Genomic DNA, 24096 nt, shown 5'->3' with positions numbered 1-24096 from the left:
GAGGAAGAATAGTTTTTGGTAGATGAAGAAGATTATACTAGTCGCAATATTCGAAAAAAAAAAAACTGGAACTACTCCATTTTTCGTGTAACTATTTTTTCAACACGTAGACTACCAGAGTAAATTTGTGGAAATTTTGAGTTTGTTTGAATGTATTTTTCATAGATTGATTGAATGTACAAGGGGGGATATATAATGAGGTAGAAGGTTACATGCAACCTTACCTTGGCAAATCCTACTAACCCGATAAACCCTAAAGCTGTCACTCCTTAAATTAAGGGAGTGCAGCAAGTAGCTAGCACACAACTATCAACAAGTCATCTAGATGTCAATCTTTCTCAAATTAAGGGATTAGGCTTAATAGAGAATCCCATGGAAAGAGGAAATATAAAATCTGGCAGCATCAGTCACCCCATATCGTCTAACATTCATATGCAGCATCAGTCACCCAGTATGCAGCATCAATTATGCAGCATCAGTCACCCAGTATGTAGCATCAGTCACTCAGTATGCAGCATCAGTCACCCAGTATGCAGCATCAGTTATGCAACATCAGTCACCCAGTATGCAACATCAGTCATTGGTTTATTATGTGATTGGTTTATTATGTGATTTGGTGCATTATATTGCAGGCTACATGGGGTGTTTTTGAAAATCTCAAGAAACTAGAACAATGGAGGCTGAATTTGGCTTTGCCACTTTCTTGAACGCATTTCATTTTTAGGACGTTGGACATGCATTATGCAAGCTTAAATTTGGATTTCATGTTCCCCATCTTTTTAACCTGCCAAGTTTGGGATTGGATTGGATTTTACATCCTAGTCACTTGTTGGAGCAAAATGTAGTTTGACATTGGCATGCTAAGAGATTTAGATATGTGCATTACAAATTAATTCATATCCTACAATAGTAATCTATTGGTCTATAATTTTACAAATAGTCATTATGCGTATAATGGTTTGTATATATTAACATTTTAGTCTGTGTTAGTTACTTTTCCTTTTCATATTTTAGATGGCAGCTTCTATGTAGTGAGGAAAGAGGGTGAAATAGGTGAGGGATCCCTTACCTCCTCCTCCAATTGATGCACTTGCACCTCCTCCGCCACCACCTCCTCCGCAAAGACAAGAATGACCAGTGGATCAATGATGTTGCTCTAGACAAATAGATAAGTCATTCAGTCATTCATAGGCTTATCATTTTTTTTCATTTCAAGAGAGTTAGAGAGTCAAAATTCACATTTGACAATATACAACTTAGAAAGCATAAATAAAGTGAACATGCAAGATTGACTTTAAGAAAAAAAAACTTGATATAACTAGCTAGAAGCTGAAAGGGCCCTTTATGAATTAAATTACATTTGTATTCCTAATAAGTTTATGTTTCTCTTCGTTTTGTTTGCCCACCAATATATCCTTATGATATTGATTGATGCTTATTACAGTATATTCTTATGATATTGATGCTTATTACTTTTTGAGCAAAACCTTGTATGTGCCTAGTTCAATTTAACCCACATTCAAACAGAAACTACAAAATCATATGTAAAGACAGGTTATACCTGGTGGTCTCATACAGTAGTCAAGTTGTATTTTCTTAATTAAGGATATTGTAGTTGATCTTTCAAAAAGAAACTGATATGTTTCTATTTTATTATGAAAATATAACATGAAGAAAAAGAATAATGAAGCAGATCCAAGAAGCACCTAAGGGTACTCCTTTAAATCAAGTTTTTATTAAATGGTTTCCTCAGATGAACAATTGAGAGCTTAATTGGATTTTCAAAATGAAGATGAAAGTCTGGTATTAAAAGTTAAAGGCTTTTTTGGCTGCAAATGTCGTAGACTTCTCTATTGTTAGTACCTCAATGTTGATGGAAGTCTGGTATCAAAAGTTAAAGGCTTTTTTGGCTGCAATTGTCTTATACTTCTCTTTTGTTAGCACCTCAATGCTGATTAGACTTTCCTTTTGTTAGGACCTCAAGTTGTCTATGTATAAGTGTTGGTGCCCTTCATGACGAATTACTACCACTGAGATAGGTCACCCTGAGTTAGATTGATATTGAGATGTTTATGTTATTTTGTGGGATGTACACTTGATGAATGTATTCGACTTATGTGCTTTAATTGTTGATTAATGAAAAATGTGAATTAAGTATATTACCTTATAGTTATGAATTTCAATTCTAGATTACGAAACAGGAACAAGTAATTAATTCATATATTATTCCTAAATAGGTATTTGATTTAACATATGTGACATAAGTTGTGTCACATGTCAAAAGAATATGTGACGATTTCAATGTCATTTAGTGTTAATCATATCATTCTAGGATTATATTGGGTGACGATAAAATCATCACTTATAAGTTTGATATGAGACGAAAAACATTGGTCACTGACTTTTTTTATTTTGTGATGCTTATTCCGTCACTTACAAACATAATATGTGACGAAATTAGCGCTACGTAAAAGAAAAATATGTGGCGACTCTAACATTCGTTACGTAAACTATCAGTGACGCTGTATAGGTGACAATAATTGTGATGCTGGAATTTCATCACATATAGTCAAATGTGACGAATTTTCATATTTATGTGACAAATGTCTGTCGCCACGTTGTGTCTTGTGTGTTTTATGTATTTTGTGTTTATACATCTCTATCATGATTTTCATATTCTTCCATAGTGTTTCATGTATCAATTTAGTGATTTTTCAATATTTATCGAAATTTAAATATTTTTAGATTAAAATGTTCATAAAATTAATTTACAATAGTCTGCATAATTTTTTTTTAAAGTAAGTTTAAGAAAAAAATTAGCCTAAGTTCATTTTTTAATAATTTGGGGCTAAAATTTTAGGCCAGAAGGGTTGGAGCAGAAAAGCTGTTTCTGGGCTAAAAACCTAAAAGCTAAATTTTCCAAGCTAAAAAATTTGGCTTTTAGCCAAAGAGTTGAAGATGGTCTTAGGCCATCTCCAACTGAAAGAGTTAAACGTAGCCATGTCCAGAATTATATAACCCCCCAAAAAAGTCAAGCTATACTCATATACCGTCTCCAATTGAAATGGCTAAATATAGCCCCCTCAATCATTTATTAGTTTTACGTTTATATTTTAAAATTATTGGTTAATTTAGTTAAACTACCGTTGAATGTTTTAAAATTTAGTCGTTGAATTTGAATCAGTTGCATTACAACTGAGTAGCTGGGCTAAAAAAAAAAGGCTAAGAAGGGGCTACATTTGACCAGTTTGATGCCCCTTTGGCCAAATAATACTTTAGTAGACTCCATAGAATTATAGTCTCGTCATTGGTTGGAGATGAGTTTTTTGACAAATCAAACTATTTTTTAGCTTTTGGGCCTTTAACCTTGTCCATTGAATATGACTTTAGTGTAGATACTACACATGATTACATTTTTTTCTACATTTTTTTTTACGCATGGTTATATATTTTTTTCTACATCTATTATACCGTCTTTCTTTCACCACGCTTCTTCATTGTCCTTTTCCTCGTATCTTTGTTCACCCACATATTATTTTCATGAGCTCAAATCGCTTAATCTTGTAATGCTGTCCAATACCCGACCAAAACAAAAAATGATTTGCTGCCGTCCACGTTTATCCTACCACAAAAATTGGGCTTTTGCATCCAAATGATAACCGTTGGACAAAAAAGTCAAAAGTTAGACAGCACACTCAGAATTCAAATGTTTCTTGCGGTATCAATGTATTCCGAATATTTTAATTATTAGATATCCATTTAAATATATAAAATTTAAAATTTAACAGTTAAAACACTTGGAGTATCAGATTTTCATAAACATCAAATAATTTTTGCTCAGGTTTACCCATTCGATGATCTATGACCATGATTCATAAGTCTCTCTTTGTCTCAGAGTTCTTTGGAACCATAGAAAACACTGACTAAATTTACTTGTTTGTCGGGCTGCAGAAGCTGACCGATTAATGCACTGCATTTTACATTCCACCCTTCAATGTATTGATGGCTCATTTGACTGAATTGCCAACCCAAACATTGAAAAATCAATGCATCTTCCTTGTGTTCCTTCTTATTTGCCACTACATTTGAACTAGACTTTATGGTTGAGTAGGAGTTGTGTAATGCAAGTAACTTGGGTTGGACCACCTTTGTTGATTTCTTTGGACCATTCTTGTGTGTGTGTGAGAGTACATTGTGATTTTGAGAAGCTAGAGTAGAAGCTACTTTGAAAAGGTAGATACGTGGCTCGTTATACGCAAAGGACTCATTCGTCGTTACAGGCAGTTTCACGTGTGCATAAACTATTTTACTTGAGAGGTGATTTTCACACACTATTTTTAGCTTCTCACACACCTCTTTTTGTTTTTAGTCATCAAATTGAATAAATCAAACAAAAACAATAGACATGATTAAACAAAAATGTATGAGAAGTTAAAAACAGTATGTTTATCATTCCCAAGTTACTTATGCATACGTTGTGAACTTGTTGTTTACAAGTAAAGAGAAGTAACTCGTTAACTGTATAGAGCTAGTCAGCTTTATTTGTTAATTTTTCGTTCTTTCTACCCCTAAAAAGAAGATTTCTGTTAAAGCGTTGTTCCTGGTTGCTTAACATACTTTATGAGACAATGCATTATAGTTTATAACTGACACCATCATTCAAATGTAACAAAGAGGAAGACAACATAACTGCATAAGGGGAAAAGGAGAATCTTCATCAACATTAATCCAATGCTTTGTTTTTCTGACAGAAAAATGATAACTTAAAAAACATAAATAATGAAAAAATAAATAAAAACAATAGGAGGAGTCATTTCACCATCTGAAGAAGAAACCCCACTGGTCCCCAAGCAACATATGTACAACAAGGGTCTACCTCTCTCTCTCTCTCTCTCTGTGAAAATTCCCAAATTATGGAGTTGGGAGCACCTCTTTCGTTCTTCAAGGACCGGGATTGAATGGTTAAGGATCAAAATGCGCTATCTCCAATCCGAATCCTCTCTTAGATTTTTTTAGAAATTTTGTTGGAAAGAAACTGAGATTGTATACTGTCGACGGGTTACTGAAAGCTACTCTGGGAGGTGAGGAAGGAGTATTGTTCACCAAGCTCACGCGTTTGTCAGTCCTATTCATGACTTGTCTTGGATATTTGGCTCTCCAGATCCCCTGCCTTCTTTTCTATGTCAGCTGAGGCAGAACTTTCCTTCGCAGATTCCATATCCATGCTGGTTGTACGACTCTTTCTGTTCCTTCGATCCTGAATTGTACAAGTTTGCAAAATAAGATTCGTAACACCGCCCAATTTTTATGAGCATGGGAACAAATATGAACTTATAACTTCATCACCACATGCTAATCAGTCCTCAGCGATATCTATGGACAATTTGATCACTACTTAATGCTAGAATGAAGTAATCTAGGAAAAGTGTTTTGTTAGTTTAAACACAAATTCATAAATGAGATTGCACAAACTCCACGTTTAGATAAACAGTCTCACGAAAAAACATAGAACATAATAAAACATCTAAAAGATTATTTCCAGGTAAGATGAGGATTCGCACCTCACGAAATGGGTGTTCATCAGCTTCGAGCATACGCACAACCTGGCTCATTTTTGGTCTGTTCTCTGAATCGTGATCAACACACCGAAGTGCAACTAAAAGGGCGCGTTTTAAGGCACGCGTACTGGGTTTAACTTCAAGGTTTGGATCCACAACTTCTTCTGCTCTTTTTGCACCTACCATCAATTTGAGCCACTCAACTAGATTGACCTGCCACGAGTATTTAGAAATTCTTCTTAAAATTCTGTACATAACAGTAAAGCTTTCATAACTGGTAAGGACGCTGTCTCCTGAGGGTGGGAACAAAGGAAGAGTAAACACTCTCAGAAACAGTAAACAATATTTCTGAAAATTGTGTACCTCATTAGCAGGTCGGCCATAGTCTACAGGATCCCTTCCGGTAACTGCCTCAAGCAGGAGGACGCCAAAGCTGTAGATGTCGCTCTTCTCATTTAACAAGCCAGTATTAGCATATTCTGGTGCCACATAACTGCATAATGGATCGGTTTTTTGCTCCAATTAGAAGATAAGTTGTAGATAAATTATCATGAGTTAAAAAGCATAAGAATTTACATACCCAAAAGTCCCCATGACTCTAGTCGTGATGTGACTTTCTCCAGAACCCAAGAGTTTGGCCAATCCAAAATCAGAAACCTTGGCATTGAACTCGTCATCAATCAAAATGTTGCTGGATTTAATATCTCTGTGGACAACTTTTGGTTCTATAGCTTCATGTAGATAAGAAAGCCTGCAATTCAGTACGTAAATCAGTTTTCGAAATTGAGTCTCACTATTAGCTAAATCTCAAGTGACATTATAAGATTAACAATACAAAAGTTAAATAAGAAACATAATTTAGTTGAAAGATGAAAACTTACGCTTTAGCAGTACCAAGAATCACCTTCATGCGAGCCTCCCAAGTAAGGGTTCCATGATGACGCATGGCCCCATGTAGCCATTGTTCTAGGTTTCCATTGTTCACATATTCATACACCAGCATCCTATGTAATAGATAGCAACTTATCAAGAACAACATAAACTGAACCAAAAACACAAATGGCAAGCTATATCATAGGCCGAAAAAGATAGGGGATGCATTAGACAGAACCCATACTAATGTGAAATATTATGTTACTTGACAAGGTTAAGTCATCAGCACTAATATCAACAATGTCAAATCAAAATAATACCTGTGAACACCTTCTATGCAGTAACCCAAGAGTCGCACAAGATTCTTATGCCGAACATTACCAATGGCCTCCACTTCAACCCTAAATTCTTTCTCTGCCTGCCCCCTACGCACCAGATAAAAAAAGCATCTATAAGAAGCAGAAGAAAAAAAAAATCTGTGTTTCAGAAAAGCATTGTGATAACAAGATAGTGCACTTGAGTTTAAATCCTTACAAGTTATTTAAGAGCTTTTTCACTGCCACCTCAGTTCCATTGATCAGCCTGGCCTTGTAAACAACCCCATATCCACCCTCGCCAAGCACATTTTCTGCAGAAAAACGATTTGTAGCAAATTGCAGATCTCTAAGAGTAAACCAGTGGCCCCATCCAAGATGAGAACCTTCAGGCAAGCCAATCAAAGGAGAGGCTGTAATAGGTCCTCCATATGATAATGACGACTGCTTTCGCCCAGTCCCAGAGCTTCCTTCTTCCCCTGACTGCGAACTAAGTGCTCTCTCATGATGATAAATTGAGCTGCACTGACTCATGTTATCAGGATCACTCGATTTGCTGGTGCCTAAATGAACTAACATCTTCTCTGATTTCTTATCACTTGCTTTATCATGTTCTGAACGAAATAAATTATCAGGGTGATCATGGGTACCCTGAGCCCCCATCTTATCAATGTTGATATCTTTAGAGACATTTGGTATTTGGGTGACTGGGAACTTGTCCACTGATCGTCGAGACTTCCTCCGAAATGAAACCCATACAGATAAGAAACATAGGATCGAAACAATAAATGCACCAACACATATACCGATCACAACCCATAGTTTCAAACCCAAAAATCCTATCTTCTTTGATAATTCCACATTCAAAGAACTCCCGGATGACATTCTTATCCTCCTCCGGATGCTATATATCAAATCTGGCTTGGTGTTCTGACTTTCAGTGCCCAGAAAAAAAATCAAGACATTCCAACCTGGACATGAGAAACAAGTCATGTAACTCAAATCGCACGAAATTGATCACGCAGCTATTGAAGATTTCTTATTTCATCCTAATCCTATGTAACACTCAAATTCCACAATAAAAAGTACTAGAAAATCCTATCAAATCAATTTTAAGACGTTAAATTCTTAGCTTAGTCTTCAAATATTGATCATCTTAAAGAAAAATCACAGTAACGCAAAAAAAGGGGAATCTGATACGATAACTGCTTGATTATTTTCCAAAAAAATAAAAAAATTACTTAGCACCTTGATTAGACTCGCATTTATAATTCCCCAAGATAAAAACCCCGGTAATATTTAAGCAATACTTTCTTAACAAATGAAGCAAACTAACATTTGACATACAAATTAAATTCCAAATCTATCACAAAAGCGAATCAAAATCTCATACAGAATCACTTATAATCCAAGCAAGAGACCAATAAAGAGAAATGTGAGTGAATCTATCTAAAAAAAGTGATTCCAAGAGAGAAGCACTTACCTTTGCACTTTGCAGCGATCTAATCTAACCCCCTTGATCTTCTTTCTTGAGCAGCCAGAGGAGCAGAGAAGGAGCTACCTTTTTAACCAAGAGAGACCCAATGGGCATAGAGAGGCCAATGCAGACCTGAAAAATAACACAAAAAACCCACCAAAACCCAGAAGTCCAAAAAGGCAAAGGATTTCCAGAGGATTAGTTTGCAAGTAGAGACAGAGGAGGGATGTGGCCTTCAAGTGGGCCAAAAGAATTCAGAAAACCATAGAAGTTTGAGAAAAAAATGGGGAAGAAAAGAGAGGAGGAGGAGAGGGAAGGACAGACAAAAATCTAATCTTTGAAGGGAAAATGTGGGGGAAGGGGGGGGGGAGAGAGAGAGGGAAGGAGGGAATTTGTGTGTGTGAAATGGAGTGGGATTTTAGAGGGTAAAGAAAGAAAAGGTGGGTAAAATGGTTGGTGGGTGTTTATGTCTGTGTGAAGGAGAGGGGCCTCAGCAAGCTGGAAAGGAAGCTTGGGTTGCAATGGAGGAAACCAGAGAGAGAGAGAGAGAGAAACAGTAAAGGGAAAGCAAAAATAAGGTGAACAGAGACGGGGAATTAATAGCTGGTTAAGAAAAAATATTTGATTAAGCTACAAAAGTAAAGTGGCAAACATGTAGAGAGAGGTGACAGAGAGTCAACCCAAACACCATCAACAGGAGGGAACTGCAAATCTAGTTTGCCCCTGATGTTTAGTTTACTTACCAAACTGTCCTAGTGTCTTAAAAAAATCCTGTTTGAAATCAAACTTTATATAATTCTTCGACAAACGATACGTTATTTGTAAAAAATGCTTTTATAACGGCCAGGTAATTTATCAATATTATGTCACAACTTAGCATCGATATTATTATAAAAGGTGATAATAAAGAGATTATTTTTTAAAAATTTTATTTTGTAGATTACATGATGTGACAGTTGATAATTAGATTCATTTTAGCATTTTTCCATTACAAATATACCACTGTTACGTCAATGTGTGTTGAACCTAAGACCTAAACCTCTGGCAACTATTTTAGGGAAAATGAGAGAGCAGCAGCCTGTGATTACATACTTAGAAACTGACAAATAAATTAGAGGTGGAGGTCCATAAAGTCATAAACTTTAGGTCCAGACTAAAACATAAATTTGTTTTTATTAATAAGGCACTCACAACTTTGATAACTTTGTCAATACACAGGTCTATAATTTATATTCCTTTCCCATTAAAAACCAAAAACAGTCTTGTATTTTCTCTTGAAGGAAACAAATAACACACCAAATGCTTGACTATATGATCTAGTTCTCTGTACTAGGTAGCTGTTTTCTTGAGTTTTGATCTCTTTTTTAATCAATTAATTAGGCTTACAATTTAGAAATATCTTGAACAATTTGTCTTCTTTTTGGTAAATAATCCCCAACCATTTGTCTAGGTTCACTGTTAAAACATTATGAATTAACCATAGATAAATTTGCTTTTGTGGATTGATGTTTCAGAAAGTTCATCCCTCATGCTCTAATTTAAATCATGCATGTAAATGATTGGATAAAATTATGGAATTTAAGTGTCAATAATCAAAGTGTTTTGTGTGGCAAAATTTCCTTAGCCAGGATTTTCATGCCTATCCAATCCAAAGAAATTTTTTACATGCCATGGTGAAAAAAAAGATAGTACTGTTCACACTCATTTTTACCTCCCATGCACTTTTGTTAATTTTTTGTCGTTGAACATTTTCGATACATCTGAGTCGACGACTAAAAATTAAGAAAGTGTGTGAGAAGTAAAAATAAATGCGTGGATAGCACCATCTAAAAGTTTATCTTTTCAGAGAGTACTTTTATTCAATTCAATGATCATAAAATAAATAAATAAATAAAGAGAGGAGGGCGAATCACTTCTATTTTATTAAGGTAGGCAAAAATACAAATAATCTCCTAAATACAAATATAATTCTTCTCTTTTGTCACTCCTGCCAAGACTTCTGGAAGTTTACTTATTGTTGCTTAATCACTTATTAGTGGGTATTTTGATGATACTTATAGTATATCATATTAAACGCTATGATACCATATAGAATTGTAATTGTATTGATAGCAAAATGTATAAATATATACTAGTCTATAACTTAGAGTACAAATAATCTTAAGCTCACAAAGATTTACAAGACCTAACGGATTCTCTTATACTAACACTCATCTATCCTTTTTTCATCCATGCATACTTATGAGGTTTGACTAGGCCAATAAAATTTAAAAAACATATATTGCAACGGTTATGAAGGTTAAATTTGTCAATACAGGTTGACAAAACCTAACACTGTAAACTTTAAACCGAAGAAATTATGGATTATAATAACAAATGTGGCTCTTAATTATCATCATAGATTGGGATTTGGGTGTAAAGCCCCCAATTGGGAAAAGGAACAGTCTTTGATTTGAAGTATCACTTTTGATTAAAGGGTGTCTCAGATAAATTTATTTTAATGATACTTCAGAGATTATCTACTTGAAATATAATTTATAAATTATATTATGAACAAATTGACAATCAAACTCATTTTTAAGTCGTTGAAAAATAAAATTCAACAATCAATTATCACATTATGTAATTTAAATATAGTCTAAAAACACCGTCTTCCTAACATTTCATTTTCTCCATTCCTTTCTATGCTACCCAAAACTTCAAATTAACCCATTCGGGCTTGCCCTAAAATAAAAATAAAAAAACAAAAGAGGTGACGAACTAGGGTTCATCTAATGGGGCCCACATTGGGTGATATGACTACGTGAGCCCAAGGATTGACTTGAATGACCAATCCCATGCTTCCAACTGTTCTAATCATGTGGTTTTAAGACCAATATGGCATGATTTATCAACTGCACTGCATCCTGCTTTTTGGAGCTATGCCTTGCACGTGCATGGCACGTGATGTGTAGAACTTTCATTTTCATTTTGTTTTTATTTTTAGGATTTTTACATGATATATATGTTATGGTAACAGTAAATTACCCTAATTATGAGGATCACACTGGTGTGCAAGAGATCTGATGCATTGTTCTATCCAATTAACTTAGCTCAAACTGTTAAAAATCAGTGTTGCATGGATTAAAGCTAAGTATTTCAAATCTTATTCAGCATGCTAAAAACTACGATGACAAACTAAAAGTTTTGTTTAAGTTTTGATTCGTAGGAGAACTCTTTTCCTGAGTGATGAGCAATGGAAGCCTTCAAATGAGGTATTTTCAAGCTTAATGTGAACTAGGCTGTTGATACGATTGATGGGCCTAGGAGCTGGTGTTAAAATTATTGTCAAATATTCATTCGATGGCTTTGTCGACATAGGTATCGGCTTTGGCTACAAAACTATTTCCTCTTTAACGCTTGACCAAACTCATATTGCTCTATTTTTTCGTTAACTAACTCATATTGTTGTATTTAAATAAATAAATGACCCCGTCTTTTTCTAGTCAGAAGTCTCGAATCTAAAGAGCTCGTACTTTCTCTCTCCATTCCCATTCCTCTTCCCGGCGAGAAAGTCCCTGCAGCCATGGCTGCTGCTGTGCTATTTTATTTTCAACTTATTTATTAAATGAGTGTGTGCACGAATATTTTCATCCTTCGTGACATAGGGAAGTACGTACGGTTGCAATTTGCATTGCATCATATATACAAGACAAATTTCTGCATATTCCATCTTGGAGTTATAAATTTGGATAATTACCATATACATATTTGAACAGTATATCTTGAACTGCTAAAACTAAAAACTAGCTAGAACTTGTCCATGCACTCACTTAATAACAGATTCAGTTGTAGTTAGTGTTTAAAATATCGATATGCAAATTTATTAAAATATTGATATTGATATCGATAATGGTTGTCTTCGATGAAAATTATGGAAATTTAGAATGGTCTAAGTTGATATACCCATTCAGATTTAGTTGAAATTAGAGAAAAATTTCTCCAAAAAAAATTTCAAAAGTTCAAAACACGTAATGGGTTCTGGTATATTTTTCCATAGTGAATAGGTAAATATTATCGATATTATTGATTTTCCTATATTTCGCCGATATAAGGTGAAGTTTTCATTTCACCCCTTATTTCCATATCGATTCTTGATATTTAAGATATTTTGACGAAAATATAGACAATTTCGTGAATATTTTAAACTCTGGCTATAGCTTATTAGATTGTGTGAATTCTATGTTATGTGAAATTTTGTTTACCTTGTTTGCATATTTGATTTAAACTTTACTGTTAATTAATTGCCAATATTGCAAGAATTCTAAATTGAATCTCATCTCATTATATGCTAATTCGGTAAAACCTCGAGATTGGGTTGTTACTACGAATACGATGAAGCTTCAAGTAAAGGTTGTGTTGGAACTTGTGAGGGAAAATTGTCCCACATCGCCCAAAAACCTTCTCTAAATCCCTCTTTATAAGTAAAGTGTCAAATGAACAAAGCTTTTTGTGCTTTGCTTTGTCAAAAGAAAAGTGTTAAATGTAGCACATGAGCTGGGTACAATTGACAACCATTCTGTTTTTATGTTCTTAATTTCTTTTAGCTACCATAGGAAATTGAAAGAGAATTTCTGTAGGCCACAAGTCAGAGGCTCCATATATTTAACTTTATAGCCCACATTCTGGGCACATTACTTCAAAAGACCCATCCAATTCACTTTTAAATTAATTAGCAACTAATGACATTATTAAGCTATAAACCAACCAATGACATGTAGAATTAACCGTGGATGGTTTTACGGGGTTGCGTACGAAATGGGTTTACAAGTTCAAAGCAATTGAAAGTACGAAGTGAGAGACAGGAGACTATCTTCATTTTGTTGAAGAAAGTTTCGAACTTAAATTTTATGAACGAGAAGGCGGAGCCATAAATTTACAACAATGTGGTCATAAAAAAGAAGTTTTCGAAAATCGAGCATATAGTTTCATTTATAATTGTCTACAACATGTTCTCATGTTATAGAAACGTCTTATCACATCACTATTAATAGAATCATATGCATATAACCAAGCTTCACAATTTTCATTACCAAAAAACTCTTTCAATAGAAGCAATAGCACCAAGTAAAAGCAATGCGAATTTGACGAGCAAGTACACCAAAAGGTTTTGGTTTGTGTCAATTAAAAAAATATAAGGAAAACTAATGAAAAGAGTTTGAAAACTTTGAGTTTTAACGATAAGGACAAAATAAAGGGTAAAGTGAATAGTACCAGGATTGACTTTTTAGTGTAAAAATATGGTTTTTTGTCAAAGTGAACAGTACTGGGAGTTTTTTGTTGAAGTTCCCAAAAATATATTGATTACAAGTATCCTTATTTCATTTGCCTTAACTGGTCTATGGTCAAACAAAATTTCAAAAGAGGGATTTTAAAACCTATTGGGGTCAATGGTTGCCAATGACCTCACATTGGCTCTGCTACTAAATGAAAATCGTTCAGACTTGAGTTGATATGGAAAATAATAGTGTGAAAGTATATTTCGAGTATCTTATGTTGATTGTTCACTGGTTTTTTTTTTTTTTTTGACAAACGATATTATCTACATTAAAAGAGATGGAGAAGTGGGTTAAATCTCACAATGGGCTAGCAATAATGTGGTTCAAATTTATTTTTAGCGATAATCAAACCTAAAACCTCTTACTTACAAGTAAAAATGAATACCTACTAGTTTAATGCATCTTTCACATGCCATATCTTAAATATCTATGCCTTTAGTATTAATAACATTCCCACATTTAGGATAAACCCAAAAGAAACATGAAGATCATGTAGCCAAGAAAGTGTCTTTATTTTTATAATTAATTTGTTGCTTTCTATATATGATTTGTCCCCCTTACACTCCATTTCCAATAAGATGCTCATTTCTTGGATGCTTGCAAGAGGCCCTTATATAATTATTCCAATAGTTATTTATTTTTATTTATCTCTCACACCCCTCACATTATCCATGCACACTGCATATTCTTCTTTGTTTTAACAAGTTTATATTATCCTTTTATGATTTATTTATTAATTATATTGAAAGACAACGTAACATGCATGCAGTGAAACGTTCCCGAACTTTGGGTCAATTATTATGGAAACTGTACGGGAATTGTTCATCGGAAGTTCTTATAATTTTTTTTACAAAAATAATATTCTACGTAAAATTTATTTATAGTGAGAGATTCAAATTTGTTCCACAAGAAAACATACACGGTTGGTTATGCTCAAGTCTGCATCTTAATTGGAAGTTTTTATGAATCCAATCATTCAAGCTCATATTGAGGAATTCGGGCTCTTTGTGTCCCTTGTTTTTTGGTCCCTTTTTCAACTAAAATGAGTACATTTTAAGTCAATTTATTACACAATTCAATTATGTACAATGTAGCATTAGGATTCGGATAATCGAAAATCAAGTAATTACAACCTAGAACGAATTGGAATATTGTTGTATGAGATATCATTAATTAGAAATTTCAGGATGAAATAATGCAGATGATTGGAAGTATCTGTAAGTTTGTAAGAGGCAACATTTGAAGTTCTGCAGACTGCTGCAGAATTTGAACTTATATCACATATTTACCATTTCTTGCAAATGCATCACCATTCTGATTCAAGTAAAATATTGTAACCAAATAGAAGTTTATATGTAATAGGACAAATTTCATTTGCAAATTTTACTCCAAACTCAAAGCATTTGTTGTTATATTCCTCTTACATCACCATGTTTCATCAACATAATTAAGCACATTAACCCCACTGACCTGCAAACTTTTTTTTTTGTTTTTTGGAAACCTGGTAACATTAAAAGGCAAAGATGCCAAGCAAATACAAGGAAGCCTACCCAGAGGCAAGACACCAATAACAGCAAAGAAAGTAATATGAATGGTTCACAACAATACCACGACGCCGCATCTAATGCTAAAGCGTCCCACATCGCATAACCCAAAAGGACAGTTAAGGGGGGCAGGGAAGGCCGTCATTACATAGAACATGAACAAGGGAAGATGGGGGTCTATCGACCCAAATCTGATCACAAGCTTCCCTACACTTACTCGACGCTAAATAGTCCGCCGCTGAATTGGCCAATCTTGGAACCCAAGACCAGCGGCAGTCAGGAAAATCCTTACCTAAGCTGCAACATTTCACCAAGATAGGAAAGGCATCCTAATTGCCATTCCTTGCCATATCCTTTAGACAAGAAATTGATTCCAATGAATCAGATTCACTAATAACGGAGCTTCATCCCCTACTTTTTCCAAATCTACACCCATTCAGAATAGCCAGAGCCTCCATCATATCTGCACTAGACGCCTTCCCACTATACCTTTCTGCCGCCAGGAACCGACCCTCCTCACCCCGCACCACCACTCCAATGAAGCCCGACTTGCTCCTGAGATTCCAACTAGCATCCACATTTATTTTCACACTGCCCATGTTCGGCGGACTCCACCTAATTCCAACCCCAGACTCATGTTGACCCGTGCTAGGCTCGGGCGACAGAGCTAGATGAGCAACAGTGTAAGAAGAAGTCGAGAGGGAAGAGGCAAAGATCACCTACGTTGGATCAATCTGGTGGTTGTTGAAGAGCAAATTACATCTAGACTTCCAGATATTCCAGCATGTAAAAGCAATATACGAAAACATCTTTAGACTCACCTCCTTTGAGCCCTTCACCGAAGTAAACACCTGCAGAAGCCAATGAGCCCACGACACTATAGCCGAAATACCCACCCTCAAACTGAAACAACCTCCACGCCAGATAGCACTCACCCAGGGACACTGCAGAAAGAGGTGTTCGATTGTTTCCTCCTGCAATTGACAAATTGGACAAAGTAGGGACTGGGCCGATCTCCTTCGTGCGATTTTCCATTGTTGCAAGTGCCCCATGGAGAGTCTTCCACAGAAAGCTTCTTATTTTTGGGGGAGTTTTTAAGCTCTAAACCAACTTCCAGAAGCAAGAAGGGATGAGGGATAAAGAACTATTGGGAGGGGAGAGGTATCTATCAATAGCCCAGTGATATCCCGACTTTACCGAGAACTTCCCTTTTTTCTCAAACGGCCAAATCAAACGATCACTTCTCGAGGAATCACCAATATGCAAGTCCAATATGGCCTCTAACTTGGGTTGCTCAAGAAAAGGTTTTAAAAAATCAACATCCCAAACCCCAGTCACCAGATTAATTAGAGACTCCACCCTCAAGTTTCGGGAAACATGGACCGACCCCAAAGGAGTAGGCCTACCCAATGGGAGAGCCGGAACCCAACGATCCCCCCACACTTTAATCTCCTTGCCATTCATTATCTGCCAATGAGCTCCATTTAATAAAATATCTCTTCCCTTCAGAAGGCTTGACCAAGCCCAAGAAGCTCTCCCGCCTCTTTTCGCCTCAAGGAAAGAACAATTAGGGAAGTATCTAGCCTTGAACACCAAAGCCCATAACGAGTTTGGGTCTTCGACTAACCTCCAACATTGTTTTGCCAACAGAGCATCATTATACACTTCAAAGCTTCTTAGACTATGACCAAGCATTGTTGTTAACCGGGTCAGACAAGTGGTCAGCAAGGTTTTCTATTGGTCCTTTACCGGTAACAATGGCTTGTACAAAAAACCCAAACATTGAAAACATGGCCAATGAGCTCCTCAACATTAAGCTAAGCAAATCGTTTTCGGTGCCTCGGTTTTCTATGAGCGCGCCTTGTTTTGAGCTTGCGGAAGCCTCATATTCAATTCAGGTGGCTTGACATGTTCCACTAGCTAGCTAAACAAACTTGACCTCATCAGAGAACAAAGGAAGAAAATATATATGTATGTATCGATGTCTCTCACCAATACAATTTTGCCACATGTATACTTTTTGGATGAGAGTAATGGCATCCTCATAAGATTTTTTGGATAATGAGAGGAAGCTCTAATAATATGGATGATTTTTCTTAATCAAATCTAATGTATATGGATGGAAATTTGTATCAGTTTATAGATTATTTTATTAGTTCTCTTCACATGCAATTAAGAAATGACAAGACAGTTTCATGACTATCACAATAACTACATCTGTCATTTTCGTGTCATGGCCAATGGACTCCTCTTACTATAGAAACTGTTGACTCAACTTGTGTTTAAACCTGACTCAACTATGAACTTGTAATGTGATAACAAGGTTGCTATCTATATTGCTCATGATCTGATTTAATACGATCGTATGAAACATGTTAGAAGCGGGTTGACATTTCATTAAAGAGATTAGAGAGTTGGATCGTATAGTTTCCGTTGGTAAAATTGAAGATCAACTACCAGATATTTTGACGAAGACTAATTATAGACTTGGAGCTAATTAATACTCATAATGATCAGTTGACCCTCCTCACCATTTTCCCATAACTATATCGATCCATCCTCTCATGGAAAAGGCAGAATCAGTTCACCAAGGAATTCAATGTTGAATATTTTAAGAATATAATATATATATATATATATATATGAGTGTGGCTGTTTGTCAGAAGATGGAGTTGGGTCAGTCACCTAACAATCACATTCTTTGGAGATTGAAAACTGCTGCACCATTTACGGTTTTGCGGAAAAACATGATGCATCCGAACAGATGCATTCTCTTTCCAACAGACGTAATTATTGATAATTGACCTCTTGTATCAGATATATCTATCAGAAACATTGCTGCAATGTTTAGTTGTATCTCATGGTGAGAGGACACATTCAAAACCAAAAGATATGTCTAAAAGGTGCAATTCTCTCTATATATATGGGTAACATTAGTAGAAGGGAATTCATTAATTTCAAAAATTTGTTGTCTACATAATTTCTTTACTTTCTTTTCTCTCCTCATCACATTCATACAATTTCTTTCTAGTTATTTCTAAGGGAATACAATTCGGTTTTGCTAATCGAATATTCCATACTTTGTTGTATCCTGGAAGTGATTTGCCAAGAACCCTTTAGCAAACTCATTTGAGTGGGGGCAAATAACACTTTAAGGAAACGATTCAAGTCGTACCTCAAAGTCATCATTCGGATTATTCTCTATATTTCTATATTTAATCTAACAATCTTAAAGTGTTATTTTCGTCATGGATAACAAATCTGATAACATGACTTTGAAGATTATCAATTAAGATGTCTACAAGTTAGACAAATTTGATGGATCAAATTTCACCCGATGGAAGGACAAGATGTGTTTCATGCTTATTGTTCTAAATGTCATATATGTGTTGGACCCAAAATTGGAGCCTATTTGTGAACCAAGGGACAAAGACTCGGACAATATAGTTGCCGATTGAAAGAAGCGTGAAGAAGATGAATTGGTATGTCGAGGACACATCTTGGGCACGTTATCTGATCGTTTATATGACCTGTATGCACACATTCAATCTCCAAAGGAAATTTGGGAAGCACTTGAACACAAGTACACAACTGAAAAAAGAGGTACCGATAAATTTTTAATGTTCAAATATTATGAATTCACTATGTTTGATAACAAACCCATCCTAGACCAAGTTCATGAATTATTGGTCTTGGTCTCAAAGCTTCATGAACTTAAAATAGTTATTCCGGATCCTATGATAGTTTGGGCTATTATGGTAAAATTACCTCAAACATGGAATAACTATAGAAAGAAACTTCTACACATGGTGGAAGATATTAGTTTGGAGGATTTGCAAAAGGGTATTCAAATTGAAGAGGAAACTCGAAATCGTGATAAGAATTTTACAAATCAAGATTTCTCTAAAGTTCACATTGTCGAAGGAAACAAATATAAAAAGAACTTCAAAGTCAAAATTGACAAAGGGAAGTTTAAAAAGACCAATTCCAACAACAATCAAAAGAATGCAAATGATGTTTGCTACCATTGTGGAAAGAAATGCCATTACATTCGTGATTGTAGATACAGGAAAACAAGTGAGGAATATGCCAATAAAACCAATAGCTCAAATATGGTGGAAAACTCTGGAATTGATAACATTGTTGCAATGGTATCAATGATGCATATTGGTATGATTACCGAACTGAATATGGCAGCAGCAATAAAATCCTCTGATTGGTGGCTCGACTCAGGAGTTACTATACATGTGTGCAATGACAAGGCACAATTCAAGACATATGAAGCATCAACGGACAATCAAGAAGTTTTAATGGGGAATCATAATTCCGCCAAAGTTCTAGGAAAATGAACCGTTGAATTTCAATTTACTTCTGGGAAGAAATTGACATTACTTAATGTACTGCATGTTCCATAAATTAGAAAGGATCTTGTGTCTGCAAATTTATTATGTAAGAACGGTATAAAGACTATTATAGAGTCCGACAAGTTAATAATGTCGAAAAATGAGATGTTTGTTGGGAAGAGGTATTCTTGTGATGAGATGTTCAAACTAAGTATTAATAATAAAGTGAATTATTCTGCTTATATTGTTGAATATTCCTCTCATTTATGATATTTACGTTTAGCACATATAAATTTTAGATCTTTAAAATACATGCGCAAACTTGGTTTTATTGCTTGCAATGATGATTATAATGATAAATGTGAAACATGTATTCAAGCGAAAATGACTAAGAAACCTTTTCCAACTACCGAAAGAAATACAAATTTATTAAACTTAATACATTCTGACATATGTGAATTTAATGGTGTTTTAACATGAGGAGAAAAAAGATATTTTATCACATTTATAGATGATTGTTCTAAGTTTACTTATGTTTATTTATTGTCTAATAATAAAGATGAAGCTTTTAAGTGTTTTAAGCACTATAAGGCTGAAGTTGAAAACTAAAAGGGAAGGAAAATTAAATGTCTTCGTAGTGATAGAGGTGGTGAATATTTTTCACATGAATTTGATATTTTTTGTGAAGAGCATGATATTGTACATCAAAGAACTGCACCCTATACACCACAACAAAATGGTTTGGCAGAAAGAAAAAATAGGACACTCACTGAAATCATTAATTCTATGATGATTAATGCTAATACTCCAAAATATTTATGGGGTGAAGCATTGTTTACTGCATGCCATATACACAATAGAATTACATCTATAAAGACACATGTGTCACCATATGAAATTTGGAAAGGAAGAAAACCAAATTTGTCATATTTGAGAGTATGGGGTTGTGTAACTTTTTATAAGGCACTCGATCCTAAGAGATCCAAGTTGGGTCCAAGAGGAATTAAAAGTATATTTGTAGGATATGCAGAAAATTCAAAGGCATATAGGTTGCTTAATTTAGACTCGAACACAATAGTTGAGTCTAGAGATGTCGAATTTATAGAAAATAATTTCTATAATGACTACTCAGTGTCTGGAATAGAGAATGATCAAACACCTTTTTCTAATCCGTCTCTAGTCATTCTCAAGGTGAGAAAAGAAAACAGTCTGAAACTGTTAATGAACTAAGGAAAAGCCAAAGGATAAGAAAAGAAAAGAATCTAGGCTATGATTTTATTTCATCTCAATCTATTGTATTTTTAGTCAAAGGAAATAGAACAAAGGTTCTTAAGAAAATACCCATATTGTTGAATGTTGAGGATGATCCTAAAAGTCTAAGCGAAGCATTGACTTCAAGAGATGCAACCTTTTGGAAAGAGGCTATAGATGATGAATTTGAATCATTAATATCGAATCAAACATGAGTTTTAGTATACTTGTCCCAAGGATCAAAAGCAATAGGTTGTATGTGGGTATTTAGAAGAAAATACAATACAAACGAGTCTATTCAGACATTTAAAGCCAGGCTAGTTGTCAAAGGTTTTAAGCAGAAAAATGGAATAGACTATTTCGATACATATGCACCGGTAGCTAGGCTCACATCAATTAGAATATTGTTTGCATTGGCATCTTTATATAATTTGCATGTGCATCAAATGGATGTGAAAACGGCATTTTTAAATGGTGATTTAGATGAAGAAGTCTATATGGAACAACCAGGAGGGTTTGTTCTCTCTGGGAATGAAAAGAAGGTTTGTAAATTAGTAAAGTCATTATATGGATTGAAGCAAGCACCAAAACAAGGGCATGAAAAGTTTGATTTTGTCATTTATCATATGGATTTAGACATAACAGTGCTGATAAATGCATATACTCTAAATTCACAAATGATTATGGCGTTGTTATATGTTTATATGTCGACGACTTGCTAATCTTTTGTACAAACATGAAAGGTGTATATGAAACTAAAGAGTATCTGAATTCAAAATTCAAGATGAAGGATTTGAATGAAGTAGATACTATCTTGGGAATTAAAGTAAAGAAGCATAGTGGGGGTTACGCTTTGTGTCAATCACATTATATAGAAAAATTGCTTCTGAAGTTTAAGCATCTACAAATAAAAGAAGCAAATACCCCTTATGACCCTAGTGAAACTTTGCTTAATAATTCTGGTAGGTCTGTTGCACAGCTTGAGTATGCTAGTGTAATCGGAAGTTTAATGTATGCCATGCATTGTACCAGACCAGATATCGCATTTGCAGTAATCAAACTTTCTAGATATACTAGTCATCCAGGTACTGCTAATTCGAAAGCAATAAATAGAATTTTTGGTTATCTTAAAAGAACTATTAACCTGAGTATAACTTACTCTGAGTTTCCAGCAGTACTTGAAGGATATTCAGATGCAAGTTGGATAACAAGTGCTAATGATAATAAGTCTACATCGGGGTGGATTTTTACAATTACCGAATGAGCAATTTCTTGGGCTTCAAAGAAGCAAACATGTACAGCACATTCAACTATGGAATCTGAATTTATAGCATTAGCAGCAGCAGGTAAAGAAACGGAATTGATTAGAAATTTGTTATTGGAAATAGAGTTGTGACCACAACCAATGCCATCCATTTCTTTATAATGTGATAGTGATGCTACTTTGTCTAGAGCATACAATAAGGTATACAAAGGAAAGTCTAGACATATTAGCTTGAGACATCAATATGTCAAGCAATTAATAACTGATGGAGTTATTAATATTGTTTATGTTAAATCAAGTAATAACTTGGCGGATCCGTTAACGAAAGCACTTTCAAGAGCTTTGGTAGTTAGTACATCTAGTGGAATGGGGCTAAAACCCTTTACTGAAAATTAGCCACCAATAATGGTAACCCGACTTTGTCTAGAACATCACTAGTTTAAAAGTTTAATGGGTAATAACAAGTTATTGTTAAGTGGTTGTGAAAGCACTGAAAATTAATATATAACTCATTCCAGGATGATCAGTGCAAGATTGCTACGTTTAGGAGGATGAATTTTATCTCTTAATGAGGTTATTTGTAGTTATGTCTATAGTAGCAGGGACATGGGAAGGAACCTCACCTATATGAACATAAGAAGTGGTGCTGCTTCTACCAAGAGTTGGGTTTTCTCTTGTAAATGTTCATGAAACTAGGATGAAGCACAAGGCCATAATAGTGCTTAATTAGTTTAGAAATTTCTTTAAGGAAATAAGACATAATCATGTGTGTGGTGATTCCGGTTTTACATAAGAATAGGTGGTTTAAACTTAGGTCACCATCGCATTTGTTATAACTTTGAATTACTTACACTAATTAAAGGTTTAATTCGAAAGACATCTTTATTGTATGCATGAATATATCGGTATGCTTGTGATTAATTTAAAAGAGAGAAGTATTGTAATACCATTTATTATATATTCTTAAAATAGGGAAGGATTGTTGAATATTTTAAGAATAATATATATATATATATATATATATATATGAGTGTGGTTGTTTGTCAGAAGATGGAGTTGGGTCAGTCACCCAACAATCACATTCCTTGGAGATTGAAAATTGCTGCACCTTTTATGGTTTCGCGGAAAAACATGATGCATCCGATCTGCATTCTCTTTCCAACAGACGTAATTATTGATAATTGACCTCTTGTATCAGACATATCTATCAGAAACATTGCTACAATGTTTAGTTGTATCTCATGGTGAGAGGACACACTCAAAACCAAAGGATATGTCTAAAATGTGCAATTCTCTCTATATATATGGGTAACATTAGTAGAAGAGAATTCATTAATTTCAGAAATTTGTTGTCTACATAATTTCCTTGCTCTCTTTTCTCTTCTCATCTCATTCATACAATTTCTTTCTAGTTATTTCTAAGGGAATACAATTCGGTTTTGCTAATCGAATATTCCATACTTTGTTGTATCCTGGAAGTGATTTGCCAAGAACCCTTTAGCAAACTCATTCGAGTGGGGGCAAATAACACTTTAAGGAAACAATTCAAGTCGTACCTCAAAGTCATCATTCAGATTATTCTCTATATTTCTATATTTAATCTAACATTCAAGCAAACTTTGGAAGATAGAGAATTCGAACAAAAGACTTCGGTTGTAAGGGTCCATCTTTGGCAGCTTATCTCATCCTGAAAATCAAGTGTGAGAGTTGGTTGTGTCGAGTGAATCCACGATTAGCAACATGAGTGAATCCGTTGCCCTTGGTCGAGTGATTCCCAGGTTCTATCCCCGTAGAGACATGAGTGATTTTGTCCCCCCTTGTTGAGCGATTCCCAGGTTATCATCCCTTGTCTCCCGAGATTCTTCTCCTGCGTCAAGTGGCATCAAAGCAGGTTTTCCGCTGTAGTTAAAGATCATGGCTATGATTATCAATCCATTTCAAGGTCACATTGTTGAAGAATTAGTTTCGTTGATTAGAATTCTCCACCAATTTACGACAAATTTGATGATGACAACGAGTATACCGTTGATGTGGCTCATCAAAAAGTTTATCTGCTGCCAGGAGAAGAAGGCTTTATGGATTGGAGATGGATTGTCTGCCCTCCCCATCCCATGCCCTTCCCATCCCCTTCCCATCCCTTCCTATTTTCTGTGG

The 24096-nt window shown here is 35.0% G+C and overlaps 1 protein-coding gene across 1 annotated transcript; it reads right to left on the bottom strand.

Moving 5' to 3' along the window:
- Positions 1 to 4694: 4694 nt before the first annotated feature.
- On the bottom strand, positions 4695 to 8946 carry LOC103421748 (probable receptor-like protein kinase At2g42960). The gene is made up of 8 exons (XM_029108167.2): positions 8229 to 8946; positions 6966 to 7716; positions 6752 to 6856; positions 6440 to 6562; positions 6139 to 6309; positions 5922 to 6051; positions 5562 to 5771; positions 4695 to 5257 (listed from the first exon to the last, which is right to left on the bottom strand). Exons 2-8 carry the CDS (start codon positions 7628 to 7630, stop codon positions 5126 to 5128), a joined length of 1536 nt encoding a protein of 511 aa, XP_028964000.2. The 5' UTR covers positions 7631 to 7716; positions 8229 to 8946; the 3' UTR covers positions 4695 to 5125.
- Positions 8947 to 24096: the final 15150 nt, after the last annotated feature.

The sequence above is a fragment of the Malus domestica genome, chromosome 09, assembly GCF_042453785.1.
Source record: "Malus domestica chromosome 09, GDT2T_hap1".
In the NCBI taxonomy this organism is placed as follows: Eukaryota; Viridiplantae; Streptophyta; class Magnoliopsida; order Rosales; family Rosaceae; genus Malus; species Malus domestica.
The sequence above is the reverse complement of the archived record's forward strand: the minus strand, read 5'-3'. Positions and strand labels throughout refer to the sequence as shown.